Source organism: Nymphalis io, chromosome 25 (genome assembly GCF_905147045.1).
Source record: "Nymphalis io chromosome 25, ilAglIoxx1.1, whole genome shotgun sequence".
Classification (NCBI taxonomy): domain Eukaryota; kingdom Metazoa; phylum Arthropoda; class Insecta; order Lepidoptera; family Nymphalidae; genus Nymphalis; species Nymphalis io.
The window spans coordinates 73,578-91,239 of NC_065912.1; the positions used below are offsets into that span (position 1 = coordinate 73,578).

A 17,662-nucleotide genomic window follows, 5' to 3' on the forward strand; every position below is an offset into this window, starting at 1 on the left:
TGTGGCAACCATTCTTTAGTAATAATTTAATTGAGTGTTTTAGATTTCAACTTTTGAGGAGAATGCTGATCCAGTACCATTTAAAGATGCTGAAGTAGTATTGATAACGGAAACAAAAACAAACAATACAACAGTTTTTGGGTGTAGTTGGAAACCAAAAAAATAATTTAAATAAAAAAAAAGTATAATAAATATTGAAAAGTAAAATTTAATAAACTTATTTTGTTTTAATTAAATCCTGAAAATTATTTATCTCCCAAAACAGGGAATGCAGTTACTATGGCAACATTATACGCACATATTAACAAACTATCTCTGTCTCAATCGCGGTTTCACGGCCCCTTGGTCTATTTGTTTCTCTGTCTAAGTTATGAACCCTATTTATTCCATAGAGTACGAATGAAGTCTGTTCACTGTTGCTCTTTTGTTTAGTGTTCTGGTCTGTGATTCTTTCCTCTACTGGCTTTACTGTTCCTCTTCTGAAGTTTCAGCAAAGTTGAGAATATTTCGGCACTAAATTTAAACTCGCAGTGTAACAATTTTTGCGATTGCAAAAGTGTTTGCTATTTGTTTACATTGTAGATATGTTAAAAATGCTTAAAACAGTAAACAACTCAATAGTGAAATAATACGACTCCGTCTCCAATCCCCTTACAATTATTATATTACGTTGATCTAATGCAACGTATTAGTAAAAGCATTTTAAGATTTTTATTTTAAATTTATCGTATAAAAATAAATGAGTTAAACAATTTTCATTTATGAAATACTAAGCTGTTTAATTAATAAATAGCATGCTTACAATATAAATTTTATGACACTACAAAATATTTTTCTCGTTACCGACTATGTCGTGTGAAATAGTAATTCGTCAAGCTCGAGCTGAGGATTTGCACCAACGCATGGAACTTGTACGTCACGCCTATTCTGGATATTTTTGGGATGCATTCATATTTTTCTTTTTCCAAGAGGTATGTTTCTTTGTTGGAATTTTTACACTTCATTATAGTTTAGTCAGCCTCATTCATATTGGACAAAAAATATATCAGAAAAATAGATATTTAAAGACTGCAAAAGATGAATTAAAAATACTTAATTGAGAATGTGTATATGTATACAATTCCTTATTAAGTTTATATAACTACATAAAAAAGTATAATATTGATAAAGTACAATATATTTAATGTGTATGAAGTTAAATAAATTGGAGTACAATGACCTATACATATTATTGATGAGTTATGGATTGTAAAAGTATAGTTGACATTGGAATGTTGTGTGCTGGCTGCTGCGGTCCTGTTCATCTTCTGTGGAATATCAGCTACAACATGCCTGGTTCTTCTGCCAATAGCTGCAGTTGTTGTTGCTGTGGTGGTGGCATGCATCCACCATGCACTTGCATACAAACAGTCACAGGTAAATCAACAACCTTCTATAAGTTAATATTCTTGTTTTGTGTTGTTAACATTAAATGACAAAAATATTTATATTTTTTAGAATGTGCGTCAAGAGATATTTGGTATTGTGGCCGAACTGCGGGGTGGTCTGCTGTTGACCCCTAGAACTGAACGAGTGCCAATTCACATCCAGCTGGTTGCCGAAAAGCATTCAATTTATTCTCAAGTAATTTGTAATTGTCAAGTAATTTGTAATTTGAAACCAAATGTTACTTCACTATTACATAAACATTAACTCAACAGTGTTACAGGTCAGGGTTGACATTAAATTTTGTTAAAAAATAATTCAAACTAAATAAATATACCATAATCTTTAATATAAAGACTACCTAAATAGACAAAATAAAACAAAAAATCATTTACAACATGGTTATAAAAATAATCACAACTTCGCCAAGTTTAAAAACTTTTCCAAGTTAAATTGTACATTGATCTGTTTGAAGCACATATTTTTTTTTTATTTTTGTTATGTGGGTATTGACTGCAAATCCAGCTGTTTAATATTATAGTACTTTGTTTTAGGTTATTGGCACTATAAGTATCTCCGAGTTCTGGGGCCCTCATAATAGAGGCTGGCTGCATGCAATGGTAGTGCACCCCGAGTGAGTTATCTTATTTACTCACTTTCAGCTCATTCAAACAAAATCCTTTCCATAAATTATCCTAACTAGCCTTAAAACATAGATATCATCATTTTGAGGTGTAGGAACACTACAGATATGCTCTAGTGAGACTGTTCGAACTACTAACTTGATTAATATTAATTTTTCAAGTGATTGAAGGTTGGACCACAAGAACATTAATATAATATAATAATAAGACATTTATTTCAGACGACAAACAACGACTAATAACTTGAAAATCGATATAACTATTGTGATGTGTCGTGTCGTGTGCGCAGATGGCGCGGGAGGGGCGTGGCGCGCGCGCTGGCGGGCGCGGCGCGGCGGGCGGCGGCGGCGCGCGGGCTGGAGGCGCTGGAGGCCGCGCTCAGCCACCTGCAGCCCGCCGCGCGCGCCGCGCTGCACGCCGCCGGGTGAGTGTCGCGGGGGGGGGGGGGGGCGCTAGTGCGCGGCTCGGCTCTAACGCTTCGTCTGTGGCAGGTGGGAGTGCCGCGCGTCCTACGAGCGGCCGCTGCTCGGCGCCGCGCTCACGCTGCCGCTCGCGCGACTGGGCGTGGACTTGCCGCTGGCGTGATATGATCAAAATCAGTTTTGAAATACTTGTGTGTTTAAAATATAATTATTATTTTTATTTTATTGTATGTAACTCTTTGCGTTTTCCTGGGCGCTCCTGGGAGACTGTCGACGACTTTCTTTTGCGGCCTCTCTTTGATCTCGTTTGTGTCACACCGTCGCCGAACAGCATATGGAACTTCGACACGCTTACGTTGATCTACGGGAATTTTATTTATGATTAAATAAATTTAAAAAAAGCCGAGATGGCCCAGTGGTAAGAACGCGTGAATCTTAACCGATGATCGTGGGTTCAAACCCGGGCAAGCACCACTGAATTTTCATGTGCTTAATTTGTGATTATAATTCATTTCGTGCTTTACGGTGAAGGAAAACATCGTGAGGAAACCTGCATGTGTCTAATTTCACTGAAATTCTGCCACATGTGAATTCTACCAACCCGCATTGGAGCAGCGTGGTGGAATAAGCTCCAAACCTTCTCATCAAAAAGAGGAGAGGAGGCCTTTAGCCCAGCAGTGGGACATTCACAGGCTGTTACGGTAAATTTAAAATATATACCCATGTAACCACCAATACATGTATAACATCATTATATATTAAGGGCGACAAAAATAATTAACTCTACTAATATATGCGAACCGGTCGACTCGAAGCCACTACTGGTATAGTGTAAAAACTAATCAGTGGATTTTCAGCGGATTTCAGCGGTCAAAGCGACCAAGCGACGCCGCGCGCTATACTTAATCGCGGTATGAAAAGAGTGGCATATAATTGCAAAATTATAAAAAAATGTCGAATCGTTATTATGTTGTTTGAGATGTAATTAATCGAATTATTCCAAAGTAGTGATGCGTAATGAAGTGTACCGAGATCTTATCAATACATTTATTATCAGTTCCTTATTAATGTAGTTCGGTTGTACTTTTTTCATTGTGCTAAGATTTGTTTAAATGTGTGTCGTTGTAATATATTTGTTTCTGTAGGAGCTACTTAGGCGGGAAAAGTATAGCGATACTTGGGCACTGACTATTACATTCATGCAATCACTGCGGCGAGGCGAGACGTCATGGTTTGAGTAAACGTGCTAGGTGATGTGACCTAAGAATTCGTAAGATCAGTTTTGTGTTCGGCGTATCGAAACTTCGGACACAGTAAAAAATGTACAATTTTAAACCTAGATGTAAACATAATGAATATCAATGAAATGAAGTCTAATGTGAACGACGACCAAATCTAATCGAGAAAATTCGAAAGAGATACATCACCTGCAAACGCTCGCAGCGACTGCTAGCGACGCAGGTTCGCGACAGGCGCGCGAGGCTGGCCAGCAGCGACTTGTTGGAGTCCGTGGCCAGCACGCGCGCCGCCACGCGCAGCAGCTGCGGGCTGACGCCGGCGCGGCCCGCCGCCTCCTCCAGCTCGGCCGCCGTCAGCGCGCCCGCCGCCCAGCGCGGCGCGGGCCCGCTCGGCGCCAGCGCGTGCAGCGCGGCGCGCAGCAGCATGTCGGCCAGCGCGCGGGGCGCGGGCGGCGCGCGCGCCACCATCGCCAGCTCCAGCAGCGCGTCCACGGGCACCGAGCGCCACCACATCTCTGCGATGCGCTTCGTCTGCGACATTTATATTCACTATAACGATTGTGGAGAAGTGAGGATCGCAGGAGAGTCGAGGCCTGTACCTCGTATGCGCCCATGGCTGCGAGCAAGGTCTGAAAGGTTCGGGGGGCTTCGGGCACGCGCGGCTCGCTCCACAGCGTGGCCGCCGAGAGCCAGGCTGCTAGCAGCACCGTCCCCCACTCGTTGAGTGGCTTTTCCGTACTTCTCTGTTGTGTTATCGCTTGCTGTATGCTCGACAGTATCTAAGAATAATTGTTTAAATAATATATATTTCATGAAATCTGATGGATTAGATGTAACATGATATCGGAATTAGATGTTTCAAACATGATTCATTTTGAAAAATTAAACACCAATGGCCTTTTCTTGAGAGAAACTAGTGTTTTATTTAAAAATCTAAGCTTGAAACAAAGAACAAAAAATTATGACAACTGTAGATTACTTTATTAGTTACAAAGCATAAATCCTTAACAGAATAAATAAAATATTAACTGCCTAATATGCACATTACTGTCACAATATATATATAATAATAAACTCATTACACAAAAGCATTATTAAATAAATAATTATTAATCGAGTTATTGCTAGCATCACTTTATGAGTATACCATATAAATTCAATGGTGTCAATTGTTGACATTGTGTTTTTAGGACAATAAAGGTGTAAGTTACAGAGTACATGATTTTAATTGTGATTTTATAGTAAAGTAAGAGTGCAATGTATCAAAGATTAACTTTTAATGGTTCAAGTATATAAATGTTACCTTCTACACTGTATAGTTTGATTGAAAGTTTTAGAAATAATTAGGTAATTCATGAAAAATTACATAAGACATGTTGTATGGTGCATTAGCTTATCTAATTGTAGGTGTTAAGTAAAAACTTTTGATATATAAAAATAGTTTTTTGTAAAATGTTAATGTAATATTTTTGTATTATTCAAACAAAATTAAAAATATTCATCTGGAAGTATTGGTTTCATGGAGAAATAATAAGTGATGTGCTTAGAAAGTGGAGTTTGTTCACTATTGCTTATATATAACAAATTGATTGATGCTTTTTCAACAAGAAGACTAAAACTAAAAAAATACATCTTACATTATTAGTAACCTCCTTTATAGCGGCTGCATCGTTACTTTGAAGGACATTGTAATATTCTTTTAGAAAGTCAGTATCATATTCAAAGAGATCATTTATTAATTTTTTAATTATGTCTTTGGCCGGATAATCCATAATGGCTTGAGTGTTTTCTATTTTGATAACATTATTCAGCTCTTTAAGTTTTTGCATTTGAATTTTCAAATCAATGTGAGGAATATTTTTTTCTTGAGATGTTGATTCCAATTTCAGGTCTACATCAATTTCATTGGCCATGGTGATCCTTGAGTATAAAATATTAAACATTTAAAACACTTGTTATTAATTAAATTGCTACTAGAATCATTTAAAAAACGACTATATATATATACATATATTTTTGTTTATATTGCAACCAGTCTGTAGACTGTAAGCAGATGTTTTGTAGGGTCTTCAAAGTGTTAAGTTAGTTCCCTATCGGGTAGATCCAAATTTGACTTGCAATATAGGACGTCTTTTTAATCTAGGAACTGTCTGTTTACAAAAAACAACTTTATTCAATAGATCATTATTAACGAATTGTACTTATTACAAAAAAATATCAAAGAACTTTTGAAACAATAGTGATTAATTAGGATACTGAGCAAATATATTGATTAATTTTATTAATTAAATTTATAGAAGATTGTTTACTTTGAAAAAAACACCGTGTATAATATAAACTTTACAAAATCTTTTATTTAACACTTCACTGACAATAGCAGCAAAATTGACTTTGACAGCAGAGAACTTATTAGATGTCGAAACTTCGAAAGCGTAGGACAGAGCATCTTTTAGTTTCTCTGTCTAGTTCGAAAGGCAAGTTCGTCTCACTCATTCACTTTGTTTTTGATTACTTTCGTTGAACTGTAAGATTAGTGATTGTTGATTATACTTTGTAATTGTTAATTTGATTACATTTTGCCTAAGTCTGATTGCGCGTAAAGCAAGACATAAATTTAGAACAATAGAAGTCTGTCACTGAATGATTTAAAAATTATCCGAACTTTGCTATTAATATTATGATATAATACAACTGTATTTAAAAATCTTCGTTTTCGAACACATTACTCTGCAGTTTATTTATTTTGTGGGAAACTTACAACATATAGTAAGTATATATAATATATACTTTAGATAAAGAAAAATGAACGTAGAAATGGCAAAGAGAAATCAATATGAGTCGTAGTTTAAAGAAATCGTATAATTTATTTTAAATATTCTGTTATATTATCAATAAAAATCATCATATTATTATACATATAAGTAAAAATTAATAGTAATATTTTGTCATTATATATTATATTCCAGTAACTAATTATATTATATTTATCTTATATACTGTCGAGTTGCATTACATTGAATTTTCACCAATAAAATTGCATTGCATTGTCACCAAAAAAACTTCAAAATTCATAACAAAAAAAAGAATCGATTAATCTTCTACCTGTCTTCCCTATTAAACGTGACATTGGCAGAATATTTTAGGCTCAACCTAACGCCAGAAAAAGAAAAAAAAACATACAATAATATTAGAATATGTCAATAAACATTTGTCAAATTAAAATTTTCAATTACTTCGAGTACCGGTCACGTATTTTCATTGTTGTGTATTTTAGTATTATAACATAATTATAGGGTTATAATTATAACAATATCTTTTAGTATATAAATTAAAATGTTTAAATCATAGAATATGATGTGGGACGAAAGTGGCGACAGTAACAGCAGTGCTAGAGATTTCCAAGACTCTGAAAAAGACGACCACGATGCTGTGTTTAATGATTTAATAGAAGAATGCAAGAACAATCCCGCAGGGGCGCGACTTTCTGCTCGCCTTCGCAAAATACTTGAAAGGTACCGAGACATTACATTACATTCATGCAGCTCAAACTATTATTGTTTGATGTAAAAAAAATGTTAGTACAGCTTAATGCGTATTATATCTACTACAATGTTGTTCCGTCCGTATAGTCTATACTTAGAAAAAATATAAATATATATTCGTATCATAAAAATATATAAGTATAAATATATATTACAAATATATACTTACATATTTTTTCCCTTATTTAAATAAATATACACTTAGTGTTTTGTTTAACATATATATCAAAATTGGTGTAAAGTTTAAATTAGGATAATTTTAATTGCCAATTGCTCGTATCTTAGACTTGGTGATATCTTCTAAGATATTAAATAGAATTAAATAGTGAAAAAGACAATTTATTAATTTAATTTAATGTACGCAAATAAATAAAATTAAAGACACACAGATAGTCTGTGCTTTAAACAAGTGCTTCTTCTTAAGTTAATATGGCTATTTGCAGATTACCAAAACTAAAACATTTATTTTTTTATTTTTGTCTGTCTGTTTGTTTGTTACACACATTTACTTCTTCCCCTATTGAGGCACTCACTAGGAACAGATTTTACACAAATACTAACCAAAATATATTTTTTTTCTTATCTACCCCTGAAAAGCCACGACGATTAGCTAGTCGTCTGAATAAGGATTAATTTGAATTTGAGAAAATGGCATTGCAAAAAAGCTATAGTGTGTCCTCTTTCAGAAATTTGTAGAAAATATATACAAATTATACATAGATGTTTTATCTTTATCCCTCTGTTTACTCCCGAAGTACTCGGAGGGACCAAATGATGAACGAAATAATAACTATATTTCACTGTTCACAGTACTTTAATAAATATGATTGATTTTGTAGCATTGATATTACATACTGTTACAAAAAAACTTAGACAGCGTGATTCAGGAATTTCAAAAAATGAATCAAAACCATCTATTGACAAACAGTAACAAACATGTTTACTCTTAACATTCCGCCCACCATGGACATGGACAGGTCCATCATGAAATAGAAAAAATAACAATAACTAAGTAATAAGATTATTTTGATATTTACCGTACTGTAACAACCTGTGAATGTCCCACTGCTGGGCTAAAGGGCTCCTCTCCCTTTTTTGAGGAGAATGTTTGTAGCTTATTCTACCACACTGCTCTAGTGTGGGTTGGTGGAATATACATGTGGCAGAATTTAATTTCAATTTCATTTCATTTCAGTGAAATTAGACACATGTAGGTTTCCTCACGATGTTTTCCTTCACCATAAAGCATGAGATGAATTATTATCACAAATTAAGCATATGAAAATTCAGCAGTGCTTGCCTGGGTTTGAATCTACGATCATCGGTTAAGATTCACGAGTTCTTACCACTGGGCCATCTCGGCTTATACTATGTATATGTATTTATATTTGATATTTACCGCCCACCATGAAATAGTACAAATAATAGGATACAAATTTTAACATTTTCTTATTTATAATAATCATTTAAACATTAAAAGCAACAAATTTATATATCTTAATAATAAATTAATTTACTTCAACATTCTGTTTCATACTAAATAATAAATTTGTTATCAATAACAATTAAAATAAAAAACATAGCACCTTCCACAAATAAAAATATAAATTTAACGTCCAATGGTAATCTTTGCCAATAGGTAAAATGATAATTTGGACGTGGGCCTTTTTATTATGTTGCCCTTACATTTAAGTGAAACTACTCTTGTGAGATTGTCCGGACCAATGTGCTTTTGAACTACAATACCATACAACCAATATGCTAGTGGCAGATTGTCTTCTTTCACCAACACAACATCTCTTATTTATGGCTCCGGTGTCTGATTTGACCATTTGTACTGATTGTGAAATTTAGTCAAATATTCCTGAGACCATCGTTGCCAGAAATTTTGCACTAATCTTTGCGTTATGTGCCATCGTTGTAGATTTGTAATTTGTGTATTGTCACATGGTTCCGGTATCAATAATAAAGGCTCTCCGATTAAAAAATGAGCTGGAGTTAATGAGAAAGGATCATCAGGATTATTGTTATTGAATTGATTAAGAGGTCGTGAATTAAGACACGCCTCAATTTGAGTAAGCACAGTAGTCAATTCTTCAAACGTGAGAGTGTGATTGCCAATTATTTTTTTAAGATGGGTTTTAGTTGACTTTACTCCTGCTACCCATAAACCGCCAAAATTTGGAGAATAAGGTGGAATAAAGTTGTGCCGTTATTAGCTAACTAACCAACTTGCAATGTCAGCAGCTAAATTAGATTTATTTTTGGTAACAGTGTTTGTAAATATTTATTGGCTCCAACAAAGGTTGTTCCATTGTCACTCCATAAGTCAGCACAGTAACCTCTCCGAGGTGTAAAGTAAAGTTCAAAATTAGTATTCTCTATTTTATTTTGATTGTAAATAATTATTTTATTTTTTAACTATTTAGGCCCCTTTTTCCATAAATCATTTGTATTGCATTCACTTGGACTTAAACCTCTCGAAGCACAATCAGCAGGATGTTCCTTTGAAATTACATGTGACCATTGATTATTCTCCATTATGGTAAGTATTTCTGATACTCTATTGCCTACAAATGTCTTCCACATACTAGGATGACTTTTCAACTATACTAATACTACAGAAGAATCTGTCGAAGCGTGGACATTATTCTTCATTATCCCTAAAGTTGTGGTAATTTCATTTAACAACTACTGGTTAGCAGTACAGCGCCACATAATTCCAAAGGCGGTATTGAAGCTTTTTTTATTGGAGAAACTTTAGTTTTTGATGTAATGAGATTTTTATAAATCATTTCATTGCTGCAAATAACTCGAGATTATACGACAGCGGCATAAGCATTATTAGACGCGTCGCTAAATCCATGCAACTCAACAATGTTGTTTGATTCGGTTTTTATCCATCTTGATATTCGAAATTCCGTAACCTTTTGAAGGTTACTACGATATGACAACCATTCCTGCAACAATGAACTTGGTAACTCATCGTCCCAATATTTTCCTGAGAGCCAAAGTTTTTGAATTAATATTTTCGCCATTATTATCACAGGTGCGATCCAACCAAGAGGGTCATAAAGACGCGAAATGTCAGATTCGTCACTGGTGTTGACAGAGGAGAAAGTTGAAAATATACTGGAATTCATCGTTTTGATGTTTCCAAGTTATTCCAAGTATTTTTATTACTGAATCTATTTTTATATCTAATTTTTTTTTGCTATCGATATTATTACTTATTTGCTCCATTAATTCGCTACTATTGGTACACCATTTTTGAAGTTCCCTCCCTCCGCGATTTAATAACTCGTTCATGTCTGTGTATATTGCTTTACCTTCAGAAACAGTTTGACAACCTGTGATAAGATCATCAACATAAAAATCATTTAATAGTCGATTTGACATTAATGGAAATTCATTACCTTCATCATAGGACAACTGCTGCAATCACTTTACTGCTAAATATGGAGCTGCAGATGTATCAAAGGTTACACGCAATAATCTTAAATGTTGTAATTTTGAATTTGGATTATCACGCTAAAATAGATGTTGATAGTCAGAATCCTCATTTGATAGTCAGATACCTTTATTTGCCGGTACATCTTCACTATACCGGCAACTAAACATGTAGGATGACAGCGCCATCGCATAATAATTTGACGCAGCTCAGGTTGCAAATTGGGTGGGACCCAATTAAATCATCATTGAGTGAAACTCCATTAATTCCTTGACAAGATGCATCGAAAACTGTTCGCACTTTTGTTGTGCTCTTGTGGTTACGTACCACTGCGTGATGAGGTAAATATACAGCATCACTTTTGTTTCTTTGTGATAACGGAACCACTTCCATTAGATTCAAATCTAAATATCTTTTATCACTGCAGTGCACTGAGTTATAAATTCTGAATTCTTATTCAGCTTATGTTCTAACATATAAAACCTCTTTTGTGCTATATAAATATTAACATTATTTCACTGTTCACAGTACTTTGACAAATTTGATCGATTTTGTAACATTGATATTACGTAAACGTTTACAAAAAAACTTAGACAGCGTGCTTCAGGAATTTCAAACAATGAATCAATGCCATCTATTGAAAACAGTAACAAACATGTTTACTCTTAACACCCTCTTTGATATTGACAACTGTATTAGAATTATTTGATCTAGATAAAGTGAGCAGCGATACAAAAAGAGACAGTAAGTGACTTTATTTTATATTATTTAGAGAATATTTGTATCTACAAAGATAAGTTTGGAATAGAAGAACCTAAAATTTTATCTTTTAGATTTGTGCAGTTCATTCAGTTTGATCAGAATCTACTAAATGTATGCACAGAAAGTGTTCAATTAAGAAAACTAGTGTTTATTTAAATACAGGAACGGGTTTCGACGGGCTGGTACAGTAGTTGGGCAGTAAATACACACAATCACATATTCATAGTCTACATTTAAATCAATATTAAAATAATCATTAAAAGTGGTCATCAGGATTCGTCCGGAACACCGTCGTGCAATTTGTAGTCGCACGCGTGATGGTTGCGCGCCACTGTTCGTGGCGTGTCGGCGCGACAACGTGGAGTTGGTGGAGTACCTCGTATACGTTTGCAACGCCGACCTCGAGCAGCGTGGTGTGTATGAGGTGCCGCAGGACCGCTCTACGCACTCCGTCACACCGCTCTGGTGTGCTGCCGTCGCTGGTCACATGCAGGTAGCCCGACACCCTGCGGCACCCCGCCTCCCTGCCCCGGGGTGCAGCAGTGTATGAGTCGATGCGTGAACCCCGCAGGTCCTGCGCCTCCTCGCCGACGCGGGCGCAGACATCGACGCGGGCAGCGACAGTGGGTCGACGCCGGTGCGCTCCGCCTGCTTCATGACGCACCTGGACGTGGTGAAGTTTCTGGTGGAGCGAGGCGCGGACATCCATCGGCCCAACTACAACGGCGGCACGTGTCTCATAAACTCGGTGCAGTCGGTGCCGCTGTGCTCGTACCTACTGCAGCAAGGCACGCGTGTCGACGCACGCGACATGCAGCTGAAGACGGCGTTGCACTACGCGATCCAGGAGAATCGGCTGGCGACGGTGCGCCTGCTGCTGCAGTGCGGCGCGTCCCCGTACCTGTGCTCGCGCGCCGGCGACGACGCGCTGCGCACGGCCTGCATCAAAGGCGCCACGCAGATCGTCACCCTGCTGCTGTCGCGCGTGCGCTACCTGCCCTCGTGCGTGGCGGACGCCTACGAGCTGCTGGGCGCCACGCAGCTGGACGAGTTCAACGACGCGGACGCTGCGCTCGGCTCTTGGCGCCGCGCCACCGGTGAGGGCTGCGCGACTTGTGTGGCGAGGGCCGAGGGTCGCCATCGTGTCTCACGCCTCACGTCTCTTTCCCGCAGCCATCCGCCACGCACTTGGCGTGTACCTGCAGAAGCGCGCCGCGGACGACGCGGGGCTGGCCACCGTGTCGGAGGTCGCGCTGGGCGGCGCGACTGAGTGGCGCAGCTTGGAGCAGCTGGAGGCGCTGGCGCTGGACATAGACGAGCTGCGCACGCAGGCGCTGCTAGTGACGGCGCGCGTGCTTGGCGCAACGCACAAGGACACCCTCTACCGCCTCATGTATCGGTACGAGCCGCTCGTCGGCGCTCGCGGGCTCCCACGCCGTTGACTGACTCTTTGCTCTCTGCTCACAGAGGTGCGGCATACGCTGACTCGGGACGCTACCAGCGCTGTTTCGACATCTGGACTTGCGCATTGCAGATTCGCATACGGAAGGATTCGCTTCTTTTTATGGGTCAGTGGGCGAATGGACGGGCGAAATGACGTACTCATCCGAATGCCTTTCATCGATAAGGCTAACGTACGTGTATTTGCAGAAACGTGCCACGCGGTGAGCGCACTGACGAAGCTGATGCTGGACGTGACGAGCGGGCGCCTGGAGCGACCTCCTGGTATGCCGCGGTACTCCGACGTGCTCCGCATATTCCGGCTGGTGGCCGAGAACTTGCCGCGTGAGTTCCGAGACATAAAGAGGCGGAGGCGGTCGATACCGTACGTGCACGCAGTGAGCGAGGCGGGTGTTGCAGCGAGCCGGCGCGCGCTGGCGGCGCGGCCCGTGCACAAGCGGCAGGCCGACGCCTTCGACCGCGCCCTGCGCTGCGCGTCGCACCTGCTGTACCTGCTGCTGGCCACCGCCACCTGCGCCCGCGACTTCCAGGAGGTACGGCGTCGTTGAAGTACTTCATATAAACTTTCTCTTAGTCCGGTTACTCCGGCTAAACGAGTTTGTAACTTGTCATTGTCCCTTCGAGTGTCTCGGTCACACTGAGATGTCTTTGTGTAAACAAGTCGCCCGTCACAGCTGAGCGAGCACGTGCGGCGCCTCGTGCGCGCCGACGTGCGCAGCGCGCGCACGGGCGACACGCTGCTGCACCTGTGCGTGTCGCGCCTCAACGTCATGCGCTCCACGTACTTCGCCAAGCCGATCGACGTGCCGGTGAGTGGCGAGCCGGACACCGACGGGTGACAGACGCGATGGAACTTGATACGTGAGATCGATCGTTTCAGTTCCTCCGGCAGCCGGTGCTCCCGTGCGTGGCCGTAGCCGGCCTGCTGCTGCGCTGCGGGGCCGACGCGCGCGTGCGCAACGAGTCGCGATCGACGGCGCTGCACGTGGCCGCCGTGCCGTACAACTTCTCGACGGAGCTGGTGGAGGAGCTGCTGGCGGGCGGCGCGCATCTGGACCAGCCCAACAAGTTCGGCGAGTCGGCAGCGGAGATGGTGTTGCAGAACCGCGGCTCGCGCGTGTGCGTGCTGCGCCACGTGTCGCTGGCGTGCCTGGCGGCGCGTGCGCTGCTGGCGGCCGGCGTGCGCGCGGGGCCCGGCGCCGCGCCGCAAGCGCTGCTGGCCTTCGTGGAGCTGCACCGAGCGTAAGCTGCACCGCGCCGCAAGCGCTGCTGGCCTTCGTGGAGCTGCACCGAGCGTAAGCTGCACCGCGCCGCAAGCGCTGCTGGCCTTCGTGGAGCTGCACCGAGCGTAAGCTGCACCGCGCCGCAAACGCTGCTGGCCTTTTTTGGAGTGCTGCGCCGTGCGCCGTGGTTATAATAGTGATGAATTATTTATTTTAATGTCGTGTCGTCTGTGATTGAAGCGTTGCCGGTGATGTGTTAAATTTGACATTAACAAAACGTAAGAATATTTTGTTATTGTTAAACTTAACATACTTTAACAACTTCTAGAACTCGAAAGAACTCGTATCGTCGTATCTATATACAGTATATTAAATGAAATGTCATAAATTAGACTAAAATGTTTATATTACCTTAGTATACTACCTGATTTGATATGCTTATATCGAGTTTAAAGTGAAACTATGATGGCTTTTGTATAGCGAAGTATATATTTTTATAGATATAATAAACTTGTATCATAAGAACTATTTTAACTGTAATATTAAGATGTTGGTATCATTATAAATTCAATTACATGGCTGTCAACTTGTTGGTCAGTTTATTTTGCCATCTGCAGTAATATATTCGAAAACAGCGAAGTTTTAGAATGAATGTAAAACAAACCTATCAGTCCGCTCCAGTTTGGACAGCTAGAGCTAAAGCGCACAGGTTACTTTTGTCAGGGCGACATAAAAGTGTTTGTTATCATCACGTCACGTCTCCAAAGTGGAGTCCATAAAGGCTGATAGTGGCAAAACTTTTTGGAAATCGAAGCGTCATTTGTCGTTAAGAATTTCAAAGGGACGGTCGTTGTCTGCGATCTCCATATACTGACCATTCTGGGTTAGAGACGCGAAGGCTAGCCTTAGCGTTAGATCTTACCCAGCTGGTCCATGGTGCTACACGGGTAACTGACGTTGACTGGCATAAGGCCTATTGCTTGGACCTTTTGCTGACAACTGATCCAGACCGTTATTCAGTGGCGATCTCTTCACCGTTAAGTAAGTCCGACCACTGTCTGGTGAAATCTGTATCTGTCTACTCACCACCCAACCCCAGCCCCACTGGAACTCGACGGGTGTGGCGATAGAAGTCAGCAGATTATGAAGGAATGCGCTCTTTCCTTGCATGCTATCCTTGGCAGCGTGTGTGTTTCTCTTCTGGTGATCCCTCAATTAGCGCGCAAAGTGTGACAGATTTGCTACGTCTGGTTATGGAATATTTTATTCCGTTTTCAGACGTGCCACTGTTCACTAAAGTTCAACTTTGGTTCGGACCTGAATGCGGACGCGCTGAAGCGTTGAAACATCAAGCGTACCTGGCTTGCGTTGATGCTTGTAACCGCAAAGTGAGGGATATACGCCAAAAAAGAGAGCTTTTTTTACAAAGCCGCCAAGTCATGCAAGCTATGCAAAAGTCACGCTTCGATCACATTAGTCGAATAGGGAACAAACTGGCTTCGTACCCCTCGGGTAGCAAAGCGTATTAGTCCCTAGCTAAATTGGTTGAAGCGAACTTTTATTGGCCCTCACTGCCTCACCTTCAGAAGCCTGACGGGACGCTTCACACCTCCAGCAACACTTAGTGCCGACACTCATATGAGTGATATACGCATTCGGCAAAAGGAAGTTCGCAAAATGCTACACAGTCTAGACGTGAATAAGGCTAACCTCAGCAATTGTCCTGAGGAACTGTGCGCCTGAACTGTCTCCTATCCTGACACGTCTGTTTCGCCTCTCTATTGAGACTGGTCGAGTGCTTAAGTCCTGGAAGCTTGCTCTCGTGCAGCCCGGACCTGAAAAGGGTAGTCGTGCTGACCCTGCTAATTACAGACCCATCTCGGTTACGTCCATTTTGTGCAAGACAATGTAACCTATCCTAAATACTAGGCTCCTGACGTACCTGGAAGCCAATGACCTTCTCAGTGACCGACAGTACGGGTTTCGCCAAAACCGGTCCACTGGTGATCTTCTGGTGTACGTCACACACATCTGGAGTGAGACCATCGAGAAACACGGGGAGGCACTTGCTGTTTCTTTGGATATCTCGAAGGTCTTTGATAGGGTTTGGCATGACGGCCTTATCAGCAAGCTTCCTGTATTTTCTTGTATTATTATTATTATTATTCTTATTATCTTACTGTATCTCACTTTCCATCAGATGTGATAACATTCAAGCTTATAAATAAAAAAAATAAAAATCCTACATATGGCCTGCCTGCTAGCCTGTTTACGTGGATTTCAAACTTCCTGAGGAATCGATCGGTACGAGTGATGGTTGATAGCCACTCGTCGGATCAAATGGCTATAAATGCCGGTGTTTCCCAGGGGTCAAAGCTCTCAGCGACACTATTTCTGCTGCACATTAATAATCTGTTGATGCCCGGTATCCATAGGTACGCAGATGATTGCACAGTCGCCGAGAGCTACAAGTCCAACGCGCGAGCTAGTGAGGCCCAAATCCAGGCTCATCAATCAGGCAGAGAGAGGCCATTGTAGAGCGCCCGAGCGTGACTCTTACACTACGGACACTGCCTGTGTCCGATTGGGGCGATGCCAATTTGGTCATGTTCAATGCATCCAAGACGCAGGCGTGTTTGTTTTCCGACAAAAAGAGGGAATTTCAGCTACCTCCCTCTTTCCGAAATGTGTCTGTATCTATAACTGACCATCTTGACCTCCTTGGCATTACTCTCACGGCGACTCTAAATTTCGGCTCTTTTTATTGAGTCCAAAGCCCAAATAGCCGCTCGAAAACTTGGTATCCTCTTCAAAGTGAGACGTTACTTTACTTCAGAACAACTGCTCAGCTTATATAAAACACAAGTGAGGTCATTTATGGAGTACTGCTTTCACCTTTGCGATGGCTCTGCCAAGTTCCACTTTCAGGCTCTAGAGTTGATTGAGAGGCTTGCAAGAAGGCTGATAGGAGACGACACATTGGTCGAGTCTAGGCTCCAAAGTCTTAAACATCGACGTGTCACTCACTCTCAGTCTTTTATCGGATACATTTCGGAGAATGTGCTCAGGAATTACACGAACTGATTCCTCCCGCCCCCTTTTACTATCGAACGCCCAGGAAAACGCGACCAAAGCACCTACACAGTGGAAATTCCCCACCTACGTACGAAGCGCTTTGAATCTACATTCATCATTCGCACTGCGAAACTATGGAATGCTTTGCCTAAGTCCGTATTTCCTGATAGGTATAATGTTGGTCTTCAAATCCAGAGTACACAGGTTTCTTACAAGCGTGCTACATCTTAGACCGTGTCGATGCTTAACATCAGGCAAGTCAACTGTCAAACGCTGGCCTATTAATTGTAAAAAAAAAAACAAACAAAAAGCAGCCCGTGCGCACTAGCCCATACCGTACTCCGTTGCGGAGCAAGAAGAATTTTGTTCTAAACAATAACGTTAATTCATGTGCACGTGTTATGTAGTTTGTTTTCAAT

At 40.8% G+C, this 17,662-nt stretch overlaps 3 protein-coding genes across 4 annotated transcripts; 2 read left to right on the forward strand and 1 right to left on the reverse strand.

Annotated features, from left to right (window-relative positions):
• Positions 1-324: 324 nt before the first annotated feature.
• On the forward strand, positions 325-2,711 carry LOC126778292 (uncharacterized). The gene is made up of 5 exons (XM_050501788.1): positions 325-971; positions 1,261-1,416; positions 1,498-1,623; positions 1,980-2,059; positions 2,359-2,711. The coding sequence occupies exons 1-5, from the start codon at positions 849-851 to the stop codon at positions 2,495-2,497; spliced, it is 624 nt and encodes a 207-aa protein (XP_050357745.1). The 5' UTR covers positions 325-848; the 3' UTR covers positions 2,498-2,711.
• LOC126778233 (uncharacterized) lies at positions 2,447-6,113 on the reverse strand. 2 transcript variants are annotated; one of them, XM_050501717.1, is made up of 6 exons: positions 6,039-6,113; positions 5,367-5,649; positions 4,329-4,508; positions 3,919-4,260; positions 2,728-2,852; positions 2,447-2,645 (listed from the first exon to the last, which is right to left on the reverse strand). In XM_050501717.1, the coding sequence occupies exons 2-6, from the start codon at positions 5,640-5,642 to the stop codon at positions 2,579-2,581; spliced, it is 990 nt and encodes a 329-aa protein (XP_050357674.1). In that variant the 5' UTR covers positions 5,643-5,649; positions 6,039-6,113; the 3' UTR covers positions 2,447-2,578. The 2 variants fall into 2 exon arrangements, with proteins under 2 accessions (XP_050357674.1, XP_050357673.1); XM_050501716.1 differs by lacking the exon at positions 6,039-6,113 and having other exon boundaries at positions 5,367-6,022.
• A 776-nt stretch (positions 6,114-6,889) lies between these two features.
• Positions 6,890-17,569, forward strand: LOC126778124 (protein fem-1 homolog A). Its single transcript, XM_050501523.1, has 10 exons — positions 6,890-6,973; positions 7,078-7,241; positions 11,758-11,977; positions 12,056-12,581; positions 12,658-12,883; positions 12,952-13,052; positions 13,135-13,269; positions 13,345-13,478; positions 13,620-13,754; positions 13,826-17,569. Exons 2-10 carry the CDS (start codon positions 7,081-7,083, stop codon positions 14,189-14,191), a joined length of 2,004 nt encoding a protein of 667 aa, XP_050357480.1. The 5' UTR covers positions 6,890-6,973; positions 7,078-7,080; the 3' UTR covers positions 14,192-17,569.
• Positions 17,570-17,662: the final 93 nt, after the last annotated feature.